The 27,289-nt window shown below is 53.9% G+C and overlaps 2 protein-coding genes across 6 annotated transcripts in view; one reads left to right on the forward strand and one right to left on the reverse strand.

Annotated features, from left to right (window-relative positions):
* The window catches only part of GIT1 (GIT ArfGAP 1), a 31,631-nt gene extending 15,143 nt beyond the window's left edge, over positions 1–16,488 (reverse strand). For 3 of the 4 annotated variants that reach the window (XM_044002453.1, XM_044002454.1, XM_044002451.1), the window contains exons 1-3: positions 16,182–16,488; positions 13,281–13,424; positions 11,213–11,359 (exon numbers count right to left, since the gene is read on the reverse strand). In XM_044002453.1, coding sequence (XP_043858388.1) covers positions 11,213–11,359; positions 13,281–13,424; positions 16,182–16,473 — 583 coding nt within the window. In that variant the 5' untranslated portion in view covers positions 16,474–16,488. The remainder of the gene's footprint in view (positions 1–11,212; positions 11,360–13,280; positions 13,425–16,181) is intronic. The other variant, XM_044002455.1, reaches the window with a different exon arrangement.
* Positions 16,489–16,524: 36 nt separating this feature from the next.
* ANKRD13B (ankyrin repeat domain 13B) overlaps positions 16,525–27,289 on the forward strand; it is a 30,156-nt gene continuing 19,391 nt past the window's right edge. For both annotated transcript variants that reach the window (XM_044002456.1, XM_044002457.1), the window contains exon 1: positions 16,525–16,783. In XM_044002456.1, the coding sequence (XP_043858391.1) occupies positions 16,676–16,783 (108 nt within the window). In that variant the 5' untranslated portion in view covers positions 16,525–16,675. The remainder of the gene's footprint in view (positions 16,784–27,289) is intronic.

The raw sequence follows: 27,289 nt of genomic DNA on the forward strand, positions 1-27,289 counted from the left end.
TTGGTCATCCCTATGGGATGGGATGGCACCAATGGGCTAGGACCGAAGGAGGGGGCTGCTCCCTACACCAGTGAAATCAAATGAAAAAGCAAAACCAAATGTCCCATACTAATTAGCCAGCCCTCACGTTTCTAGTTACGGATGCCCCACTAAAGTCCAACCTCCTCTTTTTACAGAAAAGGAAACTGAGGCCCAGAAAAGCAAAATCATTTGCCCAGGGTCACACAGACAAGAAACAGTACAGCTGAAGCTTGGACCCAGGCCATCACGGCTACTAAGTGCGATGTTTTTTTGACTCCCTGTTCAGTGCTCTCCATTCCTTCTTCTTCTTCTTTTTTTTTTTTTGGTTTTTGTTTTTGTTTTTGTGCGGGGCAACGAGGGTTAAGTGACTTGCCCAGAGTCACACAGCTAGTAAGTGTCAAGTGTCTGAGGCCAGATTTGAACTCAGGTCCTCCTGAATCCAGGGCTGGTGCTTTATCCACAGGGCCACCTAGCCACCCCCTCTCCATTCCTTCTTGTTGCCAAATGAACGCAACTATTATCACCCTCATCTTACAGAGGAGAAAATGGAGACTTGGAAGGTCCCTGACCCCTAAATCTATCGCACTTAATTTCCAAGCAAGCCTCAAAAGCCTCAGTTCTTTCATCTGAAAAATGGAGATAATGTATGTCAGGAGAAGATCTCAGAACACAATTAGAACAATGGACTGTTATTGTCAGGCCCTGTATTTTCCCCTTGGCCAAATCCCCCTCCTGTGGGACAGCAAGGAGGCAAGAGAGGAGGAAGCATTAAGAGGTAGAAGAGAAGTGTGTGAGATCAAGGGCTGGAAGAGCCGGGTTCGAATTCTCCTTCTATCGCTTCCTGCCTAAGGACCTTGGACAAGTAACGTGACCTCTCCTATAAAGTGACTTCACCTGTGAAAAGGGGGCTAGCTAGATGGAGGGCTCATGTGCCCTCTAAGTCCAAATCCCATGAGGCTAAACCACTGAGCCCTCAGCCCATGAGAAGGAGACACATCAATTTCCTGATTTCCCCGGGAAGGATAAGGAAGCGCCACTGATGGGCCTCCCCCACAACACTTTTTTTTTGGGGGGAGAATCTCAAGGCACTTTCTAGAAACACTCTGGACCAAGGGTTCTAGCCCCTTTGGGCATGCCAGCTCCCTCCAGCAGCCTGGTGAAGCCTTTGGATCCCTTCTCAGAAACAGAAGATGGAAGAGACAGGATTACAAAGGGAGTCAAGGATATTGAAATACAATCATCAAAATGTTACATAAAAGAGGGCTTAGACCCTCAAGGAGATGAGGCCCTACTGGAACTGGGGACTCCTGCTTCCTTGGGTTCTCTCTCCCTGCCTCCCTCCCTTCTTCCCTCTGCTTCTGTCCCCTCTGTCTCTCCTCCCGTCTCTTCTCTGACTCTCCTCTCCCCTCTTCCTCCCTCGTCTTACAATTTTTTCCTTACTTAGATTGGAAACAGGAAGCTTTGTCCCATCAGACACCAGACTGTCGAGGGGGACACCTGAGGCAGTGACACCCATCACCCAGAACTGGGGCCCTCTTTGCTGAACAGTCAGCAGGAGGGAGCCAGGTTAGGAACAATAGAGAAGTAACTCTCAAAGACTGAGAGCTGGTGGCTCCTAAGGGATCCCAGAGGCCACCCAGTCTAACCTACTCATTAAAAAAATTTTTTTTTACAGGGCAATGAGGGTTAAGTGACTTGCCCAAGGTCACACAGCTACTAAGTGTCAAGTGTCTGAGGCCACAGTTGAACTCAGGTCCTCCTGAATCCAGGGCTGGTGCTTTCTCCACTGCACCACCTAGCGGCCCCCTAACCTACTCATTTTACAGAAGGGGAAACAGAGGCCTAGAGAATTAGGTGACTTGTTCAAGGTCACAATGGTAATAAGCCTTGGGATGAGAGTTGAGTCCACATCCCTGTGACTTCAGAACCAGGCAGTCTTCTTTCTGCCCTACATGACACCTCTGTATACTGGGGACAGGAGGACAAAGATTATCTATCTTCTCATCCCCTTTCTTTCTGAGCCAGGTTAAGATCTTAGAGACTAGGCTAACTTTGAGACTGAGGGTGGGGAGGCACAAAGAGTCCTAGATCGGGGTTCAGAAGGCTCAGGGCTGTAGTTCTTGTATGCCACTAAATTGTTGAGCGACGCAGGGCAGGGCACTTGATTCCTCTGGGTCTGTTTACTCCTTGGTAGAATGAGGGGATAGGTCAAGATTTTCATTAAAGGTCCCTGCCTGTTCCCACATTCCATGTGTGCCTGGAGTTAAGAAGACCGGAGTTTAAATCCAGTCTTAGATTAGCTGTGTGACCCTGGGAAAGTCACTTAACCTGTCTGCCTCAGTTTCCTCATTGGTATAATGGGGACAATAGCACCTACTTCCCAGGGTTGTTAAGAGGATCAAATGAGATATTCTTTGTAAAGTACTCAGCACTGTCCCTGGCACACAGTAGGCACTTAATAAATGCTTGCTTCTTTCCTTTCTTCCTCCAGGACATCCTTCCATTCAGGCCAACATTTCCCAGGGAATCAACAACTGAAGTATGAGTGAGATCTCTGACAGGACAGGAGCAGGTCCTAAGTGAACCAGTGCTGGTGTCCCCGTGGGGGCTGAACTGGGTGTGGCCGAGCCCCACTCTGAAAGGCCATCTGGGTCAGGGGCCGGGGGGCCAGCCGCCAGCCCATTCTCAGGAAGCTGAGAATGACTCAGCCAGAGTTCCTCTCCAGCGGCTTCCGGAAAACCAGGGGCTCGGCCTCAGGAATACTCCCTAGATCCACCTCTATCTGTATCAGCCACCAAGAGCGGCAAGGAACCCAAGAAGCCAACAAGGAAACTGAGGCCTCAACAAGAGAAAGTGGCTTGTTCAAGGTTGCACGGTCAGTAAATATCAGGGTAGGTGGGGCTAGTCAACCATCCATTCTTTTCTCCCTAGTCACACTGGTGAGACCCGAGCGATGCTACCAGTCACATGTGAATGGCTGAGAAACATGTCCAGCGCCTACCTCTTTGCCACTCACTTACGACTCAGATCTTCTACTTAGAGCACTCAACTTTCCCCATCTGGATTTAGGGCAATGACCCACTATACACCCTCTTCCCCACCCACCCCAACATACATAGGCACACACAGTTATACCAAGAAAAGTGGCCAAGAATGCCAACACTGGCACTACCCAATAAACATACTTGGTCAAACCTAATGTCCTGGTGGCTGCTAGAGTAGAGGGGAAGAAGGGTTAGTCTGGGTTTCCAGGTAACCCCTGGGGCCTCAGTGCCAGTAGGTGGCACCCCTCCCTTCCCTTTCCCAGCACTCCTCATGTTTGGCAATGCAGCCCAGAGAAGGGGAAAGCTGGCTGGCATCTATGCCAACCCATCTGGGTTCTCTGGCCACAGTGTGGAGCCAAGATTGCTGATGGTCTCATCCCTTGGCCCCTGTACCCCAACAATAATGGACAGCAATATGGGAGTGGGGAGGTTCAAAATAAGACCCTCCACACAGCCACACCCCAGGATAGGAAAAGGAACTGGGAGGGGAGACACGGGTCAATGACTGACCACAGCTTCTACCTCAGTTTCTTCAAGCCAGTTAAAGAAGGTAGTCAAGATGGGGCAGCTAGGTGGCACAGTGGATAAAGCACCTGCCCTGGATTCAGGAGAACCTGGGTTCAAATCCAGCCTCAGACACTTACCACTTACTAGCTGTGTGACCCTGGGCAAGTCACTTAACCCTCATTGCCCTGCTCCCCCCCCCAAAAAAAAAGTAGTCAAGAGCAGATAGGGACTGTGTCCAAGGGAGGGCACTTCCTAAATCCTCTGAGAATTCTTACCCCCACATCTTTCTGCTTCACAGTAATTCTGGGTGACCTAGAGCTCTAATAAGGGGGTGGGGAGGGATGGGGGTGGACAAACCAATAAACACTGGCTGCTGTCACTCTGAATGAAGACTCGGGTGGCCAGAGGAGGTCTGCCATCCTTCCTGTCCCCTAGGCCCTCAGCAAAAGCTGGTGGGGGAAGGGGGACTGAACAGGGGGACAGAAGCCTCAGGACTGAACAATGAGGGCCAGGAGGAAGTTCTGGTCTGAGTTCATTGTTTTCCAGTTCAGTTCTTTCCAAGCAACAGAGGCAAATGAAAGACAAAGACACACACACACACACACACACACACACACACACACACACACACACACACACACACACCCCTTTGGTGCCCCCCAGCTCCTTTCACACATCCCCATCTCACCCATACCCTAGAACAAAATACCCTGAGGCCAAAGTCCCCAGCCCAGGAGACATCCTAGGATGGCCAATCTAGTCTAAGAACTGGGATTCTGAGCTCTAAAACTAGGGGAGGGGAGAGGAAGGGAATTTAGTAATAGTAAATATTCACAGGGAGTGCTGAATTTAGCCTCTCTGCAAATCAACATTTCCCTCCAAGTGAAATGACTTGCCCAAGGTCATAGAGAAGAATGTTGGCCTGTTAATACACACATATATCTATGTATACACATTTTCCCCACCAGCTCAATAAGGCTAGACAATGACACAGCTCATGGTGGAGGGGAAAAGGGACAGGAAGGGAAGGAATTTTGAGGGAAATCTGGGAGGGCAGATCAGCACCATTCCCCAGGACACCCTCTTCTTCCCACTGCCCCCCCCCATTCTGGCCCTCACCTGAGTTACTAGAGGGGGAGGGGTATTTGAGATTTTTAAATCAGGGCAGGGTTCAGCCTCCTGGGTGTGGGTGAGTGAGTGAGCAGGGGAAGGGAAAGAGGGTACAAATGGCCATTGGCACCCGCCCCATGGCTGGCAGAGCAGGCAGAAGCTGGGCAGAGGCCAGTTTGCTTTCCTAAAGTGGTCCACGCTAGGACACTGCCCTGATCTTTTTCAGGAGATTGCCAGCCTATCGCTATCACATGGGGGCTTCAACCCTGTGCCCAAGGCAGAAAGGACTTAGGCTGTGGGGGTAGGGAGCCAGCTAAACAGATGGTTACAGGAGGACATGGGGGTGAACAGCAGGGGCTGGGGTGAAGGGAGGGGCAAGCCAGAGCCAGACATGTGGTCCATCCCAGCTTGCTGAGGCATGTGACCAGAGAATGGGCAGCAGTTTGGGCCTTGGCGGTTCCAAAGAGCTGGGCAGTGCCACCTTCAGCCAGAGCCAAGTCCCATCTTCGAGGAGCATCAAGAAAGAAAGGAATAGAGAGGGAAGGCAAATTTTGCTTCTAGGCTATCCCTTGCCCATCTCTGGGATGCCCTGAGGGCGGACACGGGCACAGATGGCTCGTGAAGAGGTGGCATGGACAGTTCCGCCATGTCCAGCTGCACAGTTTGGCACTGGTGCCTGCTGCCTACGCACTCTGGTGCCCTGCGGGGGAAGATGGGACAAAGGCAGGGCCCCTCTGGGGAGAAAGGGGAGAATGACCACCACCTTCTAGACCCTACTCATGTCCTTCATTCCATCTGTCCCAATATCACGTCCACCATCTCCCTTTAGCCAAGGCTACAGGCAGCCTTTTTAGGGGGAGGGAAAAGAAACAAGGGGTAGGAGGTGGGGGGGGTATCTGTAAACTGAGTAGGTAAGGCTCTGCTAAGATGTCCAATAGGCAGGACATCGTCACAACATCCAGTTTAACTCCCTCACTTAAAGAGGGAGAAACTGAGGCTCATGGAGGTGAAGCTAATTTGAGCCTGGACTTCAGATCTCCAAATAATCATAAGGCATTCTGTAAACTTCTAAGCACCACATACAAGTGAATCTGTCGTCACTCTAAAATGTCGCGCGTGATAGCGAATAACCTCTATCTGAATAGCACTTCAGCTTCTGAAACACTTTCTCTCATTGGATTCTTATGACCCTCCCCCAGTAAAGTTGGTGATACGAATATTTGAATCCCCATTCTGTAGACAAGAAAACTGAGGTTCCCAAGGGCAATGTGATTTGTCTAAGGTCACACGTAGCTGAAAGAGCAAGGAACTTGGGCCGAGATCCTCAGACTCCAAAGCCAGAGTTCTTTCCATCTCATCTTGCTTACTTTAGAAATGATTTTCCCCAAATCCCTTCCTCTATCCCCATAAGCCACTTTGTGGACCATGTGGATCTCTGACATCAGGACCAAAGTGGGACTGCCAAGGCATAGGCCAATTGGAGCTAGCTAGGAGACGGAGGGGGCATTGTGGCAGTCCCCCAGGATCAGCAATGACAAAGATGGGCATCACTCCCTGCCACAAGTGCCCCTGACACCCTGGCTGTACCTCATCCTCATAGCACCATCTCTTCTTTCCCCATCAAAACTCCTTCACCCATGACATGCCCAACGTGAGCAACCATTGGTGCCCCAAAACACAGAAGGGCAGTGACTTTCTTATAAGCCTCTGTCTATTGGGGCAGCCAGTGAGATGGAATGGGGTTGGGAAGTGTGAAAACACAACTGTTAACAAATAACCAGACACTACAATTCACCATTCAGAAGACCCTAGACCAGATCATCTGCTCCATCCCCCTCACTGTACAGAAGAGGAAACTGAGGCCCAGGGGAGTGAAGTCATGAAGCTAATAAGAGCTACACATTGGGATGCTAGGTGGTGCAGTGGATAAACTGTTAGGCCTGGAGTCAGGAATACGCAAGGTCAAATCCAGCTTCAGATACTTACTAGCTGTGTGATCCCAGGCAAGTCATTTAGTCCGTGTGCCTCAGTTTCCTCAACTATAAAATGAGGATAATAATAGCATCTACCTCCCAGAGTTGTTGTGAGGACCTAATGATGTAATAATTGTAAAGCACTTAGCACAACGAACAGTAGGTACTTAATAAAAGTTAGCTACCATCATCATCATGATCAAATGCCTCCAAGTCAGCATTCTTTTTTCTACTTCCAAATAAAAGTCTCCACACACTACACCAGGAGTACCCAAGGCCATGGAAAATGAGAGAACCAAGACATGAGCTAAACGTTCAAGAGCCCAGTGGGTGACCACAGAATTGAGAAAGGGGAATGAAGGGAGCTCACTGCCTAAGTGACCTTGAGCACTGAATCTGTCTGGGCCTCAGTTCCCTCATCTGTACAATGAGGGGATTAGATCAGAAGGCCTCTGAGGTCCCTTCTAGCTCGAGAATGTCTTTGGTTCTATGATTAAGACAACAATGCCCCACTCATCTCAGAAACAGGGCACTAAAGAATTGGGGAACTGGAGGGGAGCCTCCGAGATCAGAGGACTGAAAGTCAGAATGAACAACAAAGAGAGAGCATCTATCTCACACCCAACCTTCCTTTTCCAAGTGACTGATTTACCCAAGAGCACAAAGAGAGCATGCAGCAGAGTTGGGATGCCTTCTGATTCCAAATCCTTCAATCCAACCCTCCAGAAAAGAACCTGGATCCCAGAGACATCTTGTTTGGGGTCGGTCGTGTGTGTGTGTGTGTGTGTGTGTGTGTGTGTGTGTGTGTGTGTGTGTGTGTGCGCTAGAGCTCGCATCTGTAGCAGAGACAGAGCTAGCGCCCAGGCCAGGGTTCTGACAACTAGATTCTAGCTTCTCCTAGAATGTGTCAGGAAGCTCATCCTCAGTGGGTTCTCAGGGGTCTGACACAGCCACTGATGAGGAGCACCTGGTACCTCCTCCCTGTCTTGGCCACCTCTCCTGCATTCAATCATAAGCAACGAGAGTTAGAAAGACTGAGAGGTCCTTTCTAGGCTTCATTCCATACCGTTTCAGTTCCCAAGTCTCTGTACAGACAGTTCTCCTGTGCCTGGAATGCACTTTGTCCTCATCTCTGGGCATCTTTAATTTTCTTAACTACCTTCAAAGCTCTGCTACAATGTCATTTCTCCTATGGAGGAAAGGAAATTCCTGAAGTTGCTAGTGAGTCCTTTCTTATGTTACTTTGTAAATATTTATAGTATTTCCTCATACAACAGAGGCTCCTTGAAGGCAGGGACTGTTTGTGTTTTTTTTTTAATTGGTCTTTTTATTCCTTGCACTTGGATCACACAGCAGGTGATTAATTAATAGTGATTATCTCACTTGAGGCTGACAGCCCAGTAAGTTGGGGACAACCAGCATTAACAATAATCTTAAGAGAGAAGGAAATTGAAGTTGGGAGAAACTGACATGACCAGGGTTAGCTCTAGTTAATGCCTAAGCCAGAATTTAAACCTTTTTCCAGACTTGAAGCCCAGTCCTTTATCAACTATGCCAGGCTGCCTCTCCAGAAGAGATGAGCAGGGCAGAAGAGGGGACCTGAGGGCACAGTCCTATGCCAACCTGCAGATAGATCTCATCTGACAAAGAGAGATTAACCCTTTGACACTAATGGGGCTAATAAAGGGTCACAGAGCTGGGTAAACCAGAGATACCATCACCAACTTCCTTTGATCCCTGGCTGGGGGACAGAACACCATAAAGCTCATCCTGATGCCCCCTCATCCCCATCTCAAAATGATAATTGGAGCAGACAGAGCAACACCGGAGACTCCCGGTGGAGACGGGGCAGGCACCTAGACAAGCCCCCTCACCCCACTCGGATCCTTTCCGGCAGCCTATAGAGGGCATGCTGGGGCACCAGCTGCCCAAAGAGTTCAAAACATGCCTTCTGGGGTTTTCTGGAAACTTCCCAGAGGGATCGGTAACCCAGATCCAAAGTGGGAATTGGGGGAGGAGGCGGCACAAGGTTATCTCCCTCCCAAATAGGAGAAGCCAGAGAGTTAAGGCGGAGGAAGGAAGCATAATTGAGGCCCCTGTGGTCATCTAGTTCAATTTCCCCCATTTTACATATGAAGAAACTGAGGCCCAGAGAGGTTGGTCTCTCCTACCCCTTCCCCCAATAGGCAGCTAAGATCTGAAGGGCCCCTTCTGCCTCCTGAACCCACTCCTTCCACATCGGGAGAAAATAGCTCCTCTGGTCTCTGTCCCCTCACTTTCTCCTTGGGGCCAAAGCAGGTGGAGGTGGGGGACTCCCCCATGGAATGGAGCTCCAAGCCTCTGGGAAGAAGGGGAAACAGCAGTGAACATGGTGGCAGAGGCAGAGGGAGGAGGCAGCTTGGCCCTCGGACCCTAGCTCTCCCTGGCACAGATCTAAAGCTGAAAGGGACCTTAGAAGCCATCAGAGACCAATCCCTTAATTTTACAGAGAATTCCGGCAAAGTGAAGGGACTGATGGACCCACAGAGGTAGTGGCTGAGATAGGATTTGAATCCAGTGTCCTGCACAGTATCACATTTCCCCTACTTGCTTGCCCTTGTATTTATCTACAGCCCCAAGGCACCCATAGGCTCCCTTCCTGGTACCACTGGAGCTGGAATTTCCCACTTCCCTCTCAAGTGCTGGTTGGGGAGAAGGATAACCACATCTCCAGCTCCAGCTCCAGCTCCAGCCCCAGCCCCAGCCCCAGCCCCCAGCAGCCCCAGGCCTGCCCATCCTCCCCCACCCAAGCAGGCTTTGTTTATGGGGTTGAGGAACTGTCTCCGGCTTCCATTTGGCCTGACAGTAGGTGTGAGAGCTCCCAGGAGCTTGAGAGGCCTAGGAATCAGACACCACCTTGTGAAGAATTAAGTGGGGTCTAGAGCCTGACCCCAGCCCCACATGCAGCTCTCACCTCCAGAGACGAACAGCCTTCCCAGGCCTAGGGCAGGTCAGAATGCCTAAAGACAAGGATCCCTGGGAACCCTTGCCTTCTGAGCGCCTTTTGTGAAAAATGTCCAGGCCCGTGGATCGAGCGCTGCGGTGTGTGCATCCCTGAGTAAGGTGAGGGCAGGAGACACCTGCCCACCCCTTTTGCCCACAGATGCCCTCTGCAGCTATCCAGCAGTCAGGGAACATGTGAGCAGCAGGTGTAAGACAGAAGGAGGCAGCCGAGACTCCATGACACAAACTAAGAGCACACACTTCCACCCCCTTAAAGAAAAATCCTTCTCGCTTCCCCCACAGCCCTTCTGCCGCCTTCGAGCGGAGAGGGGGGGGGCTGGCTCCCCCCATTTATACGCCTTCTGGGGGGACTGGAGGAAGGAGGGGTTAGCAAAGCTGTTCGCAGAGACCGGTTCCCCCGACTGCCGAAGGAAGAAGGCATCGGGAAACGTCCTTTCTGAAGCACCGACCCTGATGGCGGGAGGGGTGGGGGTGCAGGAGGGATGGGGGTGCGAAGGGGGCACGATGACCCATGACGGACCTGGATACTGCGCCGCGCCCGGGCTGCAGGCTCCCCCTCCCCTCGGCGCTCGGGCCCCCGTGCACCCCCCCTCCTCTTGCCCCTCCCAAGGACACCTGGCTCTGCAGTGGCTGCCGAGGCCGCAGCCCCCAGCCTCCCTCCCGCCCGCCCTCCCGCTGCGAGGCGGGGACGGGGCGGGGGGCCTCCGAGCGGCCCGGGGGGAGCCGCCGCATCCCGGCTCCGGGCCCGTCCCACCCCCGGCTTTCGGGGCGCCGCCGTCGCGGCCTCCTCCCCCCGGGCCCCGGTGCCCGCCCCCGGCCCGGGCCTTACCCGGGGCGCTGCAGTCCGCACACACCTCGGCCCGCGGCCCCTTCCGGGACATCCTCAGCGGCGAGGCGGCCGCAGCCCTCTGGGCCAGCGTGGGGGGCGCGCGGGGCGGCTGGGGGCCCGGGCGGGGGCGTCGGCCGCAGGCGGGGGGTCCCTGATGCCGCCGCCGCCGCCGAGGCTGAGGCTGCGGCTGCCGCCGCCCGGGCTCTCGCGGCGCCCGCGGCCGCGGCCACTGCTGCTGGGGAGGCTGCGGCGGTGGCGGCGGCCGCCGCTCCCCGCCGCCCGTCCGCCCCCTCGGGGCCCCGGCCCGCGGCTCCGATCGCCCCCCCCCCGGCTCGTTCGCTCGCGGCTCGGCCCGCCCGGCTCGGCTCCGCTCGGCTCGCCTCGGCCCGGCCCGGCCCCTGCTCTCTCTCTGGCTCTCCGCAGGCTGCTGCTCAGCTCGCTCTCAGCTGCTCCTGCAGGAAACGACGCAGGCCCGGCCCACCGGGGGAGGGGCCCGCGCGCGCCTCCCGACCCCCAGCCCGGGTCCGGACACGCCCCGCTCCCAGCTGGAGAAAGGAAATGGGAAGGAACACAGGAAGAGGCGCGAGGTGCTGCAGGGGAGGGGGGGGAGCTTTAAAGGGCCAGGAGGGCCGGGCTCTTCCCGTTCCCCCACCCCACCCCCATCCAGCCCCGCTGTCCTCCTCCCCAATCTCTTCCCCTCCTGGACTGAGGGAGGAGGACTTTACCTGGGTTCTTGGCCACCAGCTCGCCTCGGATCCTGGCCTCTTGCCTCAGTTTCCCCTTCCTGCCCCCAAAGCGAGAACAGGGCGGAGCTGGTGGTGAGTCACTCCTACGGTTCCTCTTCCTGGCGTCCCCATTCCCTTCTCCTGCCGCTGCAGCAGGAGGACAAAAGAAGAAGGGAGCCTTGGGGGCAGGTGGTGAAAAAGGAGCAAAGATGGGAGGTGAGGGATTAAATTCCCCCCCTCCCCCGGGCTGAACTGACTCGCCAAGGTTTATTTTGCGTGTGTGTAAATAGGCCAATTTAGGGGTGACCTAGCAAGGAGAGGATGCCAAAGAATGTCATCCCCATTGTGTGGGGATGACAAATCAGTGGGTGCCAGGCATGCCTTTGGAGTCCCACCGTGTTCCTCGGAGCTGTTTGTGTACATGTACTGTCGTGTCCACACCGGTGCAGGGTAGAATATTCTATATGTGTGTGGGTGGGGGCACGCGTTCCTGCAGCGTGCGCCCACACTTGTATATGGGGGGGGGCGCTAACGATGCCATCTTGCGGGATAGAGAGCAGGCGTCGGTAGGCTCAAGCTCCCCTTCTGATACCTGGGGTGACCCTGCGCCCCTCCCTTAGACAACGCCCTAAGGCTATAAACTGGCTTCTTTTCTTCCCGGGGTCCCTTCCAGTTCGCTAGATCTATCCATTTTAGCTTGCCGCAATAAAGTTCAGATCTCCCAATTTCCCAGGAAATGGGGGGAGGGCGGGTGAACGTGAGGAATATTGACCAAATTTCAAGAAGAAATGAATCCTGGAGCTCCAACTTGGTATCCCCACCCCCACCTAGCTAGTGCACTCGAGGCTCTCAATAAACCCGGAGGGAGGGCAGGGAGTGAGTCATTTTTATCCATATTGTGCATTATTATTATATACATTAACTATGTGACCTTGAGCAAATCACCTCTCTGTTTCCTCCTGTCAGATGAAGGGGGTTAGACTCCATGACCTCTAACCCTTTCGGCTCTAAATATGTTATCCTAATAGGTGCTTGTGTTGATATTGAACTGAATTAAACTGTGGACTTCTAGAGTGTGGGAGAGGTCACCCACCGCCTCAGGGCAATGCCACACCTCAACTCCAGATTCTGATGGCTAAGAGTCAAGCCCACTTCTAAAGCTGTCTGGAGGAGGAGACATACATGTTTGTATATGTAAACACAGGCCCTCACTCCTATGGGTACTTTGGTATATTTTGGCATGGACTCACACCTCTACGTTTCTGGAGGGGAGGAGCAGAGTGTATCTGCAGTTCTCCCCTGTTTCATTTCAAGGCCTTGAGTGCTGGTCTGGGGTATGTAAATACTTGGGGTCCTTAGGTATTCCTCCGTAAAGAATTACATTCTCGAAAACAATCCTAAAATGGTCTTTTGTTTGGGCTCTAGAGAAAGTGATGGAGAGGGATGGAGAGGGAAGTAGAAGACTTCCCTCTCGGGGAGGAGGTGGCTTAGAGACGTCTTCCCCCCCCCCCCCCAGGAAGGCATATACTTTTATTGAGGATAGATGGGGTAACCACCTGACAATGGAAAGTTCCTTATAGGGGTTGGGGTGGTCCTGACTTCTGGAGTTCTTGGTTCTGGGGCACTGCTCAAGAAATAGCCACGCCTAATGGACTCATCTCCCCTTACTTCTTCGGTGTGTCCATCTTTGAGTTCTGTTCAACATCCTCATTTAGCCCCATGTCGCCCAGAATATTTCCTTGGGATAGTTTTTCTTTGCAGACCACTAGCAGAAATTTGACATGAGGGAAACCTTGGGAAGCTCAGCACCCATAGCTCCAGGCTGCACATGTGAGTGTGCATCGTCATACATGTATCCTCATTTATGCCTGCCAGTTTGCACAAAATGCCCGGCTCTCTGCCTGCCCCCCCCTCACCCTCTGCTTTTGGGTCTGCCTCTGGGGAAGTGGGCATGAATTGGGAAAGATATTGGAAGAGGAAGGTGTTAGAAGCCATTTCAGTGGGGAAAAGGTTGCAGGTGGATATCCAGACAAAGGGGATTCTACTTGGCAACAGGAGATTCACTCACATGGGGAGAGGTGCCATTGATGTTCAGCATATCTGTGGCAGGGGCTCGTGAGTGGGCGGATGAACTCCTTCCTTGAGACAGCAGCAGCAGCCCATGAGTCACGGCGCCCCAAATACAGCAAGACCTGCCTCCTTCGACTTATTTCTACCCGGATTGACAAGTTTGTTGGAAAGTGTGTATGTCCACTGGCTATATTTATAATCACACTTAAAAAGAAGGAGAAGGAAACTGGCAGCTTGTAGCATGCCTTGCCTGCCTTGCCACCTCCCCCGATGCAGTCCCTCAGTCGTTAGGAGAGAGCCAGGCAGTTTATCACCTGAGTTAGCCTTTGCCTGGCTGGCTCCCCAGTCTCCTGGAGGAGCCCCACCTGCCAACCCCCACTCCCCCCCCTTCTCTTCACTCTGGCATTCAAGGCTGAGGATGCTGAGATGGGCTCTCTCTCCCCACCCCACCCCCCCCTCCTCTGTAGTCTCCCAGCCTCGTGGTGAGTGAATGCATGTGGAATGAAGGCTGGGGGTGGGAAATGGTGCTGGAGATTTAGCCCTTCTCTCAGCGATGGAATTTCATTTATTAAATGTCTACTCGGCTCCCAGCTGCCTGGTCTGTTTGTCTTTGTTTCTTGAGCTATGTGTGGGTGAATTTGAGAGCACGTGGCCGCCTGGGGCTGGCAGGCATGAAGGAGAACAGACAGGTGCCTGGCATGCCTCCCCCTACTCAATCTAAGCCTTTCGGTTGAACTGTCTCCTGGGGAGGGATTGGGGGGGGGGAGGGGGAAGGGTGTCCCAAGAACCAAGATGAATTGACTCCTTGGAGCCCCTAAACAAAATGGGATGATGGAGGGGGGAGGGGAGAATCACAGAATCATGGATCTAGAGCGTGAAGGGGTCACCATCTAGTGCAACTCCTTCATTTTACAAATGAAGAAACTGAGGCCCAGGGAGGGTAAGTGAATTCCCCGTGGTCACACCATGGCAGAAGCAGGATTTGAACCCAGGTTTTCCTGACCCCAAGTCTAACACTCTATCCAACCCCCACAATCCCCCTCCCCCAAAACATGTGAACCTTTTCCTGAAATTGGGGGAAGAGGGCTGATTTAATTCAATAACCATTTACCGACTGTCTACTAGTTGAAGATACTGTGTGAGGCAAAAGACAAAAAACAAGCCCTACCCTCAAAGGACTTACTGTCTCTGGGGGGGAAACAAACGTCACTTACTAAGCACCTACTGTATACTTAGCCTTGTGCTGGAGATACAAAGTCCCTGTCCTATATTCTACCAGAAAGGAAATAGTATGTACACTGATCCAAAATAGACTGAGTAAATACAAAGACATTTGGGGAGGGCGGGGCATATAAAGTGGATTTGGAGGAAGTTGCGGCCATTCATCTATATCTCGGCCATCTCGAGGACGAACTCAGTAACACCTCGACTCCCGCCCATACCTGATGGACCGGGTCACCCTCTCCCCTTCCCCCCACCCCTCCCTATCCCCTTCCCCGGTTCTTAGGCTCCAGGTACAGCCCTCTGCTGACCCCTTGTGGTGGAGGCAGGGAGCAGCATGCCTGGGCACCAAGAGCTGCAAACTCTTATGCAGGGGAATAGGGATGGTGAAGCTGACTGATCCTTCCTTCTCCCTGGTGGTGTGTCATCCTGGAATTTCCAGTGCTTGCCACAGGGTGGGGTATGGAGCAGCAAGGCAGAGATGATGGAAAGGAGGATGAGAAAGGCATTTTCTAGCAAGTCCCAAAGCATCCTTGGTGCGAATGAGATGCTGGAAATGGGGACTGATTTCTTTATCCCATTCAGCTGTTACCAAATGCTCATTTGCCTAGCCTCCTGTACTCGACTGCCCTCACCAGTGGCTTTGCCACTTAACCTGTGGAAATTCACAAGCTCTTTGGGCCTCAGTTATCTTATTTGTAGAATGTAGGGTTTGCATTTTTTGACCTTTAAATTCCTTCTTAATATTAAATCTATGATCTAAATTGTCCCCAAAGGTCTTGATTATAATGGCTTCTATGGCATTCGGTTTAGTGTTCAGGGCAGGGCATATAGAAAAGGGTTGGACTTGTGATTTCATCAGTAATGGGAACTCCCAGGGAAAGAAACTCCCTCCACCAAAGCAACTTGGCTCCTCTGTTACATATAGTTTGAGAAAGTTGCCTGGAACATTGAGAAGTGAAGTGATTTGCCTAGGGCCACACAGCCAGCAGGTGTTGGAGGCTGGATTTGAACACAGGGCTGATTGATTCTCTGTCACAGGACCTCCCAGCAGGCTCAGAATTAATTAATAAAGATTCAGGTTTGTGGTCTACTAAACCTTCCATTTCCATTCCGGAGGAATGTGTTTGCCTCCCCCCACCCCCCACCAAAGGAGCACACTGTCATATCAAGATGTTCTGGAATATTGGGCCAATCCTGGGGCCCCACCTTAGTTTATACATCCAGAGAGTAGTCTGCCTAACAGCTCCATCCCCAATTCTGTGGGCAAGGCTTCAGGAGAGAGGGGAGAGGAGAGGTTGGCAATGTAGAAATTTCCTCTGCCCACCCCCACCCCCACCCCCACCCCCACCCCCACCCCCCTTCACCTGCCAGCCCTTGAACTTAAAGGTGTGTGTGTGGGGGGGTGCGGACTACAATTCCCATGATGCATCGAAACCTCGGACTCCTGGCTTTGACTGGCTATGCTCCCGGCACCAGGGTCCCCCCTCCCTCCCTATACATACATTGGGGTTCCCCGGCCCCCAATTTCTTTAGGGGGGGAGGGGGGAGGAAGGGGCTGGCATTTGCGCTGGTCATGCCAAGAGAAAGGAGTATGCCTGGGAAAAGCGAGGGGCTGCTTTTTCCTCTGCCCGCTGGGATGTCTCCAGTGCCCACCAGAACCGAGCTCCCCGCTTACCTCCCCTTTTCTCCTCCTCCTCCGGGCGCTTGATCCTTGTCCCCCCTCCTCCCTCCTTATAGCGCTGCCTTTGTGTGCAGGGGTGTGGGAGGAGAGGCAAAGAATTCGAACAGCGCTGCCTAGTGCTGGTAACCTGGGGCTGGTGCTTCTCCTCTCCTCCTCTTCCTCCTCCTTTTTTCCTCCTCCTCTTTTCCTCCTCCTCCTCCTCTTTTCCTCCTCCTCCTTCTCCTCCTCCTCCTCCTCCTCCTCTCCTCCCGGGGACGCTGGGAACCCGCTCCCCCGCCCCCCGCATCGCCGCCGCCGTGCCCCCCTCCGCCCGCCTCCGCCGGCGCTCGCTCGCCCGCCTGCCTCCCTAGGCACATGCCCGTGCAGCCGCCCGTCGCCCGGCTTCCAGAGCAGGCTCCGCCGCCGGCCCCGCGTCCCCAGCTGCCCGTCCCTGTCCCCGTCCCCCCATCCCGGGCCGGGAGAGGCGGCCCCGGCATGCGGAGAGCAGGATGATCGCCTCCGCCGCCAGGAAGGGGCCGGAGGGCAGATACCCGCTGCATTACCTGGTGTGGCACAACCGCTACCGAGAGCTGGAGAGAGAGGTCCGCGGCGGCCAGGTGGGTGGGGGCCCCGGCGGGGGTGGGTGGAGGCGCTCCGGCGGGCCGGCGGCTCCAGGCAGGGCGGGGGGCGGGGGGGACGCTCAGCAGGTGCGGGCGCCGAGCCGGGCTGCGGGTTCCGGAGGGGCTGGGGGCTCCGGCCGGACGGCTGGTCAGGAGGGCGATGCCGTCGGGGGGCGTCCCGGGCGGCCACGCACACGGGGCGCGGCGCGGCGGCGGCGGAGCCGGGGAGCTCGGGTGTCAGGCTGTCAGCCCCAACACTTCGCCCCCAGGGAAGTCCCCCTGCGTGGGAGACGAAGGAGGGGGGTCGTAGTGCTCCTCGCAACACACACACACCCCCCGCCGACTCGTCTTTGTGCGCGGCTGGGGGCTTTTGTGTGGGCTTATTAGGGGGAGGGGGCTGTCTAGGGAGCGGCCCTGGCCATGCTGCTGCGGCTGGAGAGACAGCCGGCGAAGCCGGCGTATTTACACCGGAAAATACGGCCTGGGCCCCCACGTGGCCCGTGGGAGCTGCCCAAGGGTCCTTGCGCTCGTGTCTTCTCCTCCCCACTCTGGCCAGGACCCCCGTGGTCCTTACCCCGATTTTCACCCAAGCCCCCGCCCCGATTACTTGCAGGTGTTTGGGTTCTGACCCTCAAGTCAGCCGAAGCCGGGGTGATAGGCGCATGATCCCCCTCTCCCATCACCTCCCACTAGGAGACTAGGTGGGTAACACGGAAGCATGCAGGGTGAGGCTTCCACTCACCTCTTCCACCTCCTGAAGCGTGAGTTCAGTTAGAAGGGAGCCAGGCTGGAAGAAGCCCCCACGACCCAGGCTGCAAGTTAACAAAGGTTGGGGGGGAGGGTGCGGCGGCCTGCGATCCCTTTCCCTTCCCAGCCGCCGCGGGCCCTCCTCTGGTCTTTGTCCCTTCCTTTTGATCACCTAACCTCCTCTCTCCGGGTCTCCCTCGTAGGGGTGTGTAGTGGTGGGGTTCGTGAAGAAAGGACCTCTCTGGGGTTTGTTTACTGAGATTCCAGAGAGATGGAACAGCTGGGGCTCCATCTCCTCACCGAGAGATGCTCTGGGTGTGGAAAGGGTCAGAGGTCAAGGGAGAGAGACTGGGCGGGGCACTTTGAGGTCCCTCTAGAGAGCTTCCTCCATTGTGTTCCTTGTTTCTGGAGTTTTGGTGGGAGGGGAACACCAGGGGTCTTCTTAGACCGGAGATCCTTTTCCCTTCAGATTAATCTCGGGGGTTTCCTGTGGGTCCTCCCCACCCCTTCTTCTTGGGCTCTAAGGGTGTTCTTCAGGACCAATGGTGTCTCCCTTCAGGTGCTGAAGGGAAAGGACAGGTGTGTCTGAGCTCTCCCACTCTTTAGGTCTGAGAGCAGGGCCAGTAGGAGGAGCATTTATCAGACCAAGTGGCCTGAGGCCCCTTCCAGCCCTGGATCGAACCCTGTGAGCTTTCAGAGTGTCCCTCCACTTCTCCCTATAAAAGAAATCAGAGAAGGGCAGCAGACAAGAGGGAGAACTCCCTGCCTCATTGGCCACCAGCGCCACCCCACTGCCAGGTGTGGGGGGGAGGGTCAGCTGTGGGCATTCCCAGCTGGGTATATGAGGGGCCCTTCTCTTCTCTGGCTTCCTCATTAAAGGCTCCCCTTTGTAGACGGGCCTCTCCCCTCCCTAGAGAGAAAGCATAGCAGGGTTCTGGCTTGGGCACACATTGGTAGGGAGCCCTGGGGGACTGGAGCATCATCATTGCTGCCACCTCGTACCCTTAGCTTGCTTCTCAGTGCAGCTCCTGTGTAGGCCTCTGGATGGGAGAGGGGTGGGCTTGGCTTGGCTAGGCCAACACAACATTGGGCCCAGGCACTCCATGGCACAATTCCCCAAGGGGCATCTAGAGGCGGGTCTCAGACCATGCCCTTCCTGGGTTGGTCTGGGGGATATAGTGGGGTTAAGAGTGGGATTCCATTTGGGATCCAGGTTGAAAGGAGTAGCAATGAGGCCTGCCCTCCCTCCTCATCTCCTCTGGAAGGAAAAACAAAGCCTTCCCCAGGGAGATGCTAGCTCACGAAAAGCAGGACCCTAAGGACCACGGGTAGGCAAGGTTCTTTAATTCTGTAGTTGTGTGTGTGCATGTGTGTGTGTGTGTGTGTGTGTGTGTGTGTAGGGGGGGGTGTCATGGATTGGTTGTCTGAGCAATAACAATCCCAGAATTGGGGTGTTACCTAATAGTCTCCTGCTGAAGGGAGAAAAGAGGGAGGTGATATCTGCTGGGCCCCAAAGCCAGGGGAGGGGTGTGAGGGTCTGCCTAAGCCGGGGCCCATGCTCTGGCCTTATCTCAGACCCACCTCCTTAGAGAAGAGCTGCTGGATAAACATAGCTTCTAGCCTGGTGAAAGGCCTGGAGGTCGTAGAAGCAGGAGTTGGAAAGGCAGAGGCCTGCTGAGCTTGGAGGGCGGAAGGCTGGGAGGACGTTCGAAAGGAGGCTTCAGGCTGCTCTGCCCTGACCACCCCTAATGGCAAGATCAGGGTAGGAGTTGCAAGGGGAGGGATGGAAGGCAGACCCTGGGAAAAACCGACCAAAGGCACGATGCGGTCATAGTTAGCACTTTTGTGATGCTTTAAGGTTTGCAAAGCACTTCCTATATTTTGGATCCTCATACTAACCCTCGGTCAGGATGGGGGTTGGGGGACAGGTGGTTAGGTGCTATTAGTATCTACATTTTGCAGATGAAGAAACTGAGGAAATTGGAAATCACCCAGATTAAGTGCATCCGGGGTCAGAATAGCCAGTCAGTGTTTGAGGTAGGATTTGAATGTGTCTTCTGCAATCTCAGGGCACGCTATCCCACGAGCCCCTGCAGCTGCTCTGGCTATGATCCTGCACCTGATGGAGGCCTAAGGTGGGATTGTCTGAGACCAGCTCTGGAGATGTCTCTCTACCCATACTCCTCTGCCCACAAAAACTGTGGCCAACGCCCACCCTGCCTTGGGGGCTGCTTGCAGGGAGTAGCTAATTTATTGGGAACAGATTGCGAAGGGCCCTTAGCCCTAGCTCTGTTCCCTTCTCTCAGGACCACACTCAGAAACAGTCAAGGTCTCCCTTTTGCTTGCTGAGCTGGTGTTTCCTTGAAATGGACACCGGCTGATGATCCAGTTTCCAAGGCCAGAGAAATATAGGGCAGTGACAGAGGTTACTCTGGGCAGGAGGTTAACCCTCACCGCGCTACAGAGCAACAGTGGACTTGGCAGGATGAACAGCTCCCTTTAGGACCAGGGCTTGGTGTGTTCCCACAGAGGCTCAGTGTGACCCCCTCCCCTAAGCAGGGGATGTCTAAGAGATCTGAAGAGTCACAGAGACACAACTGCGAAGGACCTTGGAGTTCACCTAATCCAGGTTGCTTACTTTCCAGGAAAGGAAACTGAGGCCCAGAAGAATCAAGTTACTTGCCCAAAGGGACACAATTTGGACCCAGGCACTCTGATGTCAAGGACAGGGTGCTTGCCCTCTCCCCTGCCACCCTGAGGATATCCCCAGGGTAGGGAGATACCTAGAGAGGATGCAGCTCCCTCTGACATAGTTTTCTTGCCCAGGATGGGTTTTGGAGTTGGGACATTCCTGGCAGTCCCTAGAGGCCAGGTGGGGGTTGCCGACTTCTCCATCACAGGTTCAGAGCTCTTTGCCCCTTATTTCCAGCTTTAACTCTGGCCTTGGGAGGGGCAGAGCCCAGCCCTGGCCCTTGCCACTCTGGGCACAGAGCTACAGGGATTCCCCAGTCCAATTTGGCATAAAAGACACCTCCTGGCTCCAAGAAAATCCCAGTAGAGAGGGATAGCCTGTGGCCAGACCTGGCAGCTCCCTGGGGAAATTGAAGAGAAGATGGGATGGGCCTTGGAGGAGAGGAAAAGGTTCCCTGGGCTCTGGGATTTAGCTCACACGATCTTTGCTCCAGAGCTGGAAGGGACTTCAGAGCCATATAATCCAACCCCCTAATTTTTTTTGTTTGTTTTTTGCAGGACAATTAGGGTTAAGTGACTTGCCCAGGGTCACACAGCTAGTAAGTGTGTCAAGTGTCTGAGGCTCAATTTGAACTCAGGTCCTCCTGAATCCAGGGCCGGCCAACCCCCTAATTTAACAGAGGAGGAAACAGGCTCAGGCAGGTTATGTGGCTTACCCAAAGTCCCATAGCTAGTAAGTGTAGGGACCAGGATTCAAATCCAGCCTTCTTCCCTCTCTCCCATGCCGTCTCCTAAGTAAATTGTCTTCTTGTGTGGATGGGAGTCTAGGCGGGGGAAGTGCTCACAGAAAACCCTCCAAAAATGGTTGGTGACTGATTAGATGACTTGGCATGACCATTTCACCCTGGCTGGCAGCTGCAGCAGGATGGATAATGGAGGGTGGGTGGAAAGTTGGCACCATAGCCAAGGCAAGGACTTTACTCCTGCCAAGCTGCCCGTCCCAGGACTGAAGGATGACTGGCTGTGCCAGCTTCCCTAGGACTGGCAAGGTCCTGAGGCTCCCATCAATCCATAGGGCATCATCCTGGTTCTTGAAATCCACTGTTCCTGGTGATACTCTGGGAAAAGGAGCCATGGACAGCTCCTGTGGGGAGGATGGGGAAGGTGGAGGGGCCAGGTCTCTTGAGATTTAGTGAGGGCCAGGGGGCCTACCTTGGATGTGCTTACTCCCCCCTCCTCTTTCCTTTCCCCTTTCCTCCCTCTCTCCCTCTCCCTCCCCTCCCCTCCCCTCCCCTCTCCTCCCCTCCCCTCTCCTCCCCTCCCCTCTCCTCTCCTCCCCTCCCCTCCCCTCCCCTCCCCTCCCCTCCCCTCCCCTCCCCTCCCCTCCCCTCCCCTCCCCTCCCCTCCCCTCCCCTCCCCTCCCCTCCCCTCCCCTCCCCTCCCCTCCCCTCCCCTCCCCTCCCCTCCCCTCCCCTCCCCTCCCCTCCCCTCCCCTCCCCTCCCCTCCCCTCTCCTCTCCTCCCCTCTCCTCTCCTCCCCTCTCCTCTCCTCTCCTCTCCTCCCCTCTCCTCTCCTCCCCTCTCCTCTCCTCTCCTCTCCTCTCCTCTCCTCTCCTCTCCTCTCCTCTCCTCTCCTCTCCTCTCCTCTCCTCTCCTCTCCTCTCCTCTCCTCTCCTCTCCTCTCCTCTCCTCTCCTCTCCTCTCCTCTCCTCTCCTCTCCTCTCCTCTCCTCTCCTCTCCTCCCCCCTCTCCTCTCTGTCTCCCCCTCTCTCTCCCTCCTCTTTCCCCCCTCTTAATTTCCTCTCTCCCACTCTCCTCTCCTCTCTCTCCCCCTCTCTCTCCCTCTCCCTTCCCCGCTCTCCCTCTCTTCTCTTCTATCTGTTTTTCCCTCTCTGTCTCTCTCTCCATTTTCTCTTGCTTCTTTCTCCTGTTTCTTTTCTCTCTTCCTTCTCTCCATCTGTTTCTCTTTCTCCTCCTCCTCTCTTTGTCCCTTCCCCCTCAGTCTCTTTCTCCTTCTACCTCTCCTTTTGTCTCCCCTTCTCTCTGCTTCCCATCTGTAACCCCCTTTGGGGATGAAAGCTGGGCTGAAGGGAGCCAGGTCCCCTCTGCCTTTGCACAGGCAACCCCCATGCCTTGAATGCCCTTCCCTCTCCCCCCACCCGTGCTTCCTTAGAGTTCTGAGTGGGAGGTGACACCTCCCACTCAGAGCCTCTCCTGATCTCTCTGGCTGTTCTTGCTCTCTTCTTCCCCAAATCGTCTCATGTTTTCTCATTCTCCCTTCACAGGTTACTCCTCAGTGCTGCCCCCTCCCAAGTAGAATGGAAGCTTCTTGGGGACAGAGAAAGCCTCATTCTTGTCTTTGACACCCTCCTTTCTACACCCATAGTAGGAGCTTCAGCAATGGGGTTGTTACGAAGGTGCCCTATACTCAGTCTTAGATTGCCCCTACCCCAACTCTCACCTGTACTGGTTTTTCTTGATAGAATTCTGGCCTTAGAGTGAGGAAGACCTGAGTTCAAAACTTCAGATCTTGCCTAGCTGTGTGACCCTGCACAGGTCACTTGACTTCTGTTTGACTCAGTTTCCCCATCTGTACAATGAGATAATAATAGCACCTCCCTCCCAGTGTTGTTGAGTTAACACATGTAAATCACTTTGCACTTAAAGTTATTCATGCAATCTGCCCCGCCCTCCCCAGGCTGTTAACCCTTCTGGCTTAGTAGGTTGAGGGATTTTGATCTGGGGTCCTCTAGCTATCTGGAAGGGTGGGGGCAAGTGTACACAAACACTTCCCCTTCCCACAGACCCATGAGACTCTTGACTGGTAAGGGGTGGGTACATCGTAACCAACCAACCCTGGGTATGGAGCTGTCACCACAGCTAGGAGGTCAGAGGGAGCCAACCACAAACCCCAGAAACCAAAAATCAATCTCCCCTTAAGAACGGAAAGAAAGAGATTGATGTACCTAGATGAGCCCCATACCCAAGCTAGAAAGGTCTGGGAGTGAGGCTACTCTCCCTCCCCCACCAGAAGTCAGCAGTGAGCAAATCTCTCCCCCCCCCCCCCCCCACTCCCTGCTGCCTATTGCCTTCTTCATTGCTTTAAGAAATCATTCTGGTCTCTATCCGACTGCTCCAATGAGAACCTGCCTTATTCCCCAATCTCACCTCAGATACTTACTAGCTGTGTGACCCTGGGCAAGTCATTTAACCCTAGTTGCCTTAAAAAAAATATATAGCGCCATCTCCAGTCGTCCTGATGTACATCTTGCCACTGGAGGAGTGAGTGAGGTTGGTGAACTTGGACAGCCCTGTCTCACTTCAATCCAATTCACTGCAAATCATGACATTCCCTCCCAATGTCATGGTCCTCTTTGAGCAGGAGGGACAAAGGACAACAGCCTTATGCCCCCATTTCTAACAGAGGCAGTCATTAGAAGTGCCAGGCTGAGCCAAGGTGCCCCCCAGCCGAGGGCCATCAAGCTTGGAGATGAGAGAGGATCATGAGTAGGGGGCATATCCAACAGGCTCTCCAGGGCAGGGTAATGCCCAAGGGAGATAGACTATCTTGGATAGATGAGGGTTCTTATGTGGTTCTTAGGAACAACCCATGGCTAGTCAGGGAGCTCTTCCCAGGGTCTGTTCCAGTTTTCACTCTTGGGGTCCTCTTGTTCTGCCTTAGGGGTGACCATGACCTTGGGTGGATCACTTACTTTCCTCACCTATAAAATGGAGAAAATAAGACCTGGGTTATGATTATTAGCTATGTGACCCTGGGCTAGTCATTTACCCTCTCTGAGAGCTAGGTTTTTTATCTGCAAAAATGGGGACTCAGATATAACACTTTCTTTATACGCCTTAAAGCCTTTGTGATAGAAAGAGCCTGAACTAGGAGATGAGACCTGGGTTCAAGGTCCTGCTTTGAAGCTAATTAACTGTAGAACCACAGCCAAGCCTTATTACTGTGCATATAGTAAGTGCTTAATAAATGTTTGCTTCACAATTTTTATTGAATGTCACTATCTCACCACTCCGGGCCTCATTTTGCTCCAAGGTAAATGGAGGTCCTAGGCCTTAGAGAATGGTCTTCCAAATAGGAGGTCCCTTTGGTTCTCCCTGCGGTATGAACAGGGAGAGAACTTCTCAAGGGAGAGGATGAGTAAGGTTGCCCTCCCCCCTCAGGCCTTGAAGCATCTCAGTCCAGTGGAACCCTGGCACTGGGACCAGGCTGCCTGATACCTCCCAAGGGATAGCCAGGAGCATTGACAATTCTAGGTCAGGTTCTGCCCTGCTCAAGATGGGGTTGGAAGGAGAGCCAGCTGTCTGCTCTGCAGCCCCTCCCCCCTCCAGGGTAGGGCCAGGCCTGGGCCTCAGGGCTTGGCTTGGACTGGTTTCAGTCTCCATTTGCCCCCCTCCCCCCAGGGGCAAATCACAAATAAAGCTGGAAAGGACCTCTGATGTCATCTGGTACACCTCCCCTATTTTACTGTTGAGAAAACGGGCTCAGGAGGGTAGCGGCCTACCCAGGGTCACACACATAGCAAGTGTCAGTGTTGTATGTTCACATGTCCGCATATGTACAAGCATGTTTGCTACTCTGTGTTGATAGAAAGAAGTGGGATCTCACCTTTCATCTCACCCAACCCCTTCATTTTTGTGGAGGAGGAAATCGAGGCCCAGGGAGGAAAGGTGACTTGTCCAAGGCCAGCAGCAGCAGAGCCCGAGGGTGCTGAGTCGAGACCCAGGGCTCCTTCCCAGGATGGTGCCTCCTGGGTGGATATATGCACATGCAGCATGAATGCTACAGGCAGATGCTGGGTACGTTTGTCCCTGCTGTTACAGGATGTAGGATACATATATGTGCACACAGTTGTATGTCTTATAGACTCACTGAAGTAAGTCTGCATGCACGCTGGCATCCATGTGCATGGACCTATCGGTGTGGGCCATGTATGCATGAGGCGTGTTGTGCTGCCACACGGTACACCTAAGCATGTTTTTGTATGTGTAGCCACAACGGGCAGACTACAACATATGTGCTCATGCACATATGTATGTAGATTACCTAGCACGTGGCCCATATGTGTCTATTGTGGTGCAGTGGAAAGGGTCCCGGATTGGGTTCAAAACTTGGTTCCAATGCTTACTTTCTCCATGACCTTGGCCAAGTCACTTCTCAGTTTCCTCATAGGTAAAATGAAAGGGGTCAGAAATTCCAAGGGCTCCTCCAGCTCAAATCTGTGTGCCTATGGAGAAGTGTGTACACACAGGCAGATTCACGCAAGCGGATATGTTCATGCCTTTGCTTAGGCGTGTATACCTGTGTCTGAACCTTTGTGTGTGGAGGCTAGACACATACACGTGTGTGGGTCTTCTGTGTATTGTGGCACATTCAGCTATGCCTGTGCCCTGTGATAAGGGCATGCGCATACATGCATGGGGGCATTTGCATGCACACATGCATGTCTGCTCACTGAGTATTAGGTGACATGTCTTATTGGTTCATAACATGCTGTCTCCATGTACATATGTTGCATGTGTATAATTTTTACATGCATGTGTATCCGTGTACATAACAAAAGTGAATGCTTTGTGTGCATATCACACGTGTGTGTTGTGAAAGCTATGTGTGTCTGAGGCAGGATGAGGTAGTACAGAGGAGGAGTTGGACTGGGGCAGGGCAGGGCAGAGGGGGAAGTATAGCCTGAACCAGATTAAAATGTAATTGGGAATAGCTGTGTGACCCTGGGCAAGTCACTTAACCCCAATTGCCTCACTAAAAAATCCCACAAAAAATAAACAAACAAAAAAACCAAAATGTAATTGGGAAATACTTAACTAACTAAATAAAAATACAACAGGACATAGATAATGTTCATTTGTGGTTTTCTGAGTCAGCAGGCAACCCACAGTGATCCATTTCTCTGTGAATTTGACTCCACTGACCAGTGGATGGTGCTAGACTTTTAGTCAGGAAGTTCTGGGTTCAAATGAGGCTTCAGACACTTACCAGCTTGGTGACCTTGGGCAGGTCCCTGAAAGGGAGTTTGCTTCCTCCTCTGTAAGATGAGTGGGATGGACATGAAGGCCTTGAACATGCCTTCCAGCTCTGCATCTGTTGTGGGCAGACTTGTGCCTTTGTGTCTCCGGGAAGGTGTTCTGCCCAGCAGGGGTTCCAGCTCCCAGAATTCCTGCCTCCCGGAGGAGGGAGCTACCTTGGGAGCCCCGGGCAGTAGGACTCCCTACCAGGTCTCCTGCCTTGTCCCCCTGCCATGCAGCAGAGAGGCCAAGGTGCGCCATCTTGCCAGAAATCTTTTCATTCTGGCAATTAACTGTTTCTCTCTGCCTTTGTAGAGGCGTTTAATGGATGCTGTCACCTGGGCTCCGGGGGAGTTGGCATTTGCACAGCTAGCCCTGCTCTTCTCAGATCAGTCGCTGATCAGGGCTCACTCTGGGTACCCTGCCCCCCTCCTGTTGGCACCTCCGCCTTCTGGGAGGGGGATGGCAAGCAAGGCAGGGCAGGGCAGGGATGGCGCATGGAGGGGATGGGCCCCAAGTGGCTTTGCAGAATGCCAGCCCTGGGGCCTAGTGACCTGCAGCCTGCAGACCTCGGACCCTCCAGCAAAGCCTTTGGGTAGGAGCGTAATGACTGAGCTGACGAATTGTTCCCCTGCCCTGCTTGGGTTGTGGGGAGGGACTCACAGGGAGACCAGGTGGTGCTTGGGGCAGGGGCTTCCTTCCCAGCTGGAGAGGGAGTGAGCTCTGACCCAGCTTAGGTGGCTCCAAGGGTATGGGGCAGAGGGTAGGGGTGGAGAGGAGGTGAGATGCATTTTCCTCTTGGGGTGTGCCTTTTCACAAGTCTGTCTAGGGAGGCTGGCAGGCTCGTGGGGAAGGCGGTGCCATGCGGCGTTTGCCCAGGGCTGGGCCCCCTCTAGGGCAATGGTAAAGGGCCCCTTTGGAGGCTTCTTCCTGGCACCTCTCAGGAGAGGGCAGCACCAGCCTCTGGCCCTCTACATAGCAACTGCCAGCTGCTGGCCGCCCTGGGATACAGGATGGCCTAGGCAGC

Source organism: Dromiciops gliroides, chromosome 4, assembly GCF_019393635.1.
Source record: "Dromiciops gliroides isolate mDroGli1 chromosome 4, mDroGli1.pri, whole genome shotgun sequence".
In the NCBI taxonomy this organism is placed as follows: Eukaryota; Metazoa; Chordata; class Mammalia; order Microbiotheria; family Microbiotheriidae; genus Dromiciops; species Dromiciops gliroides.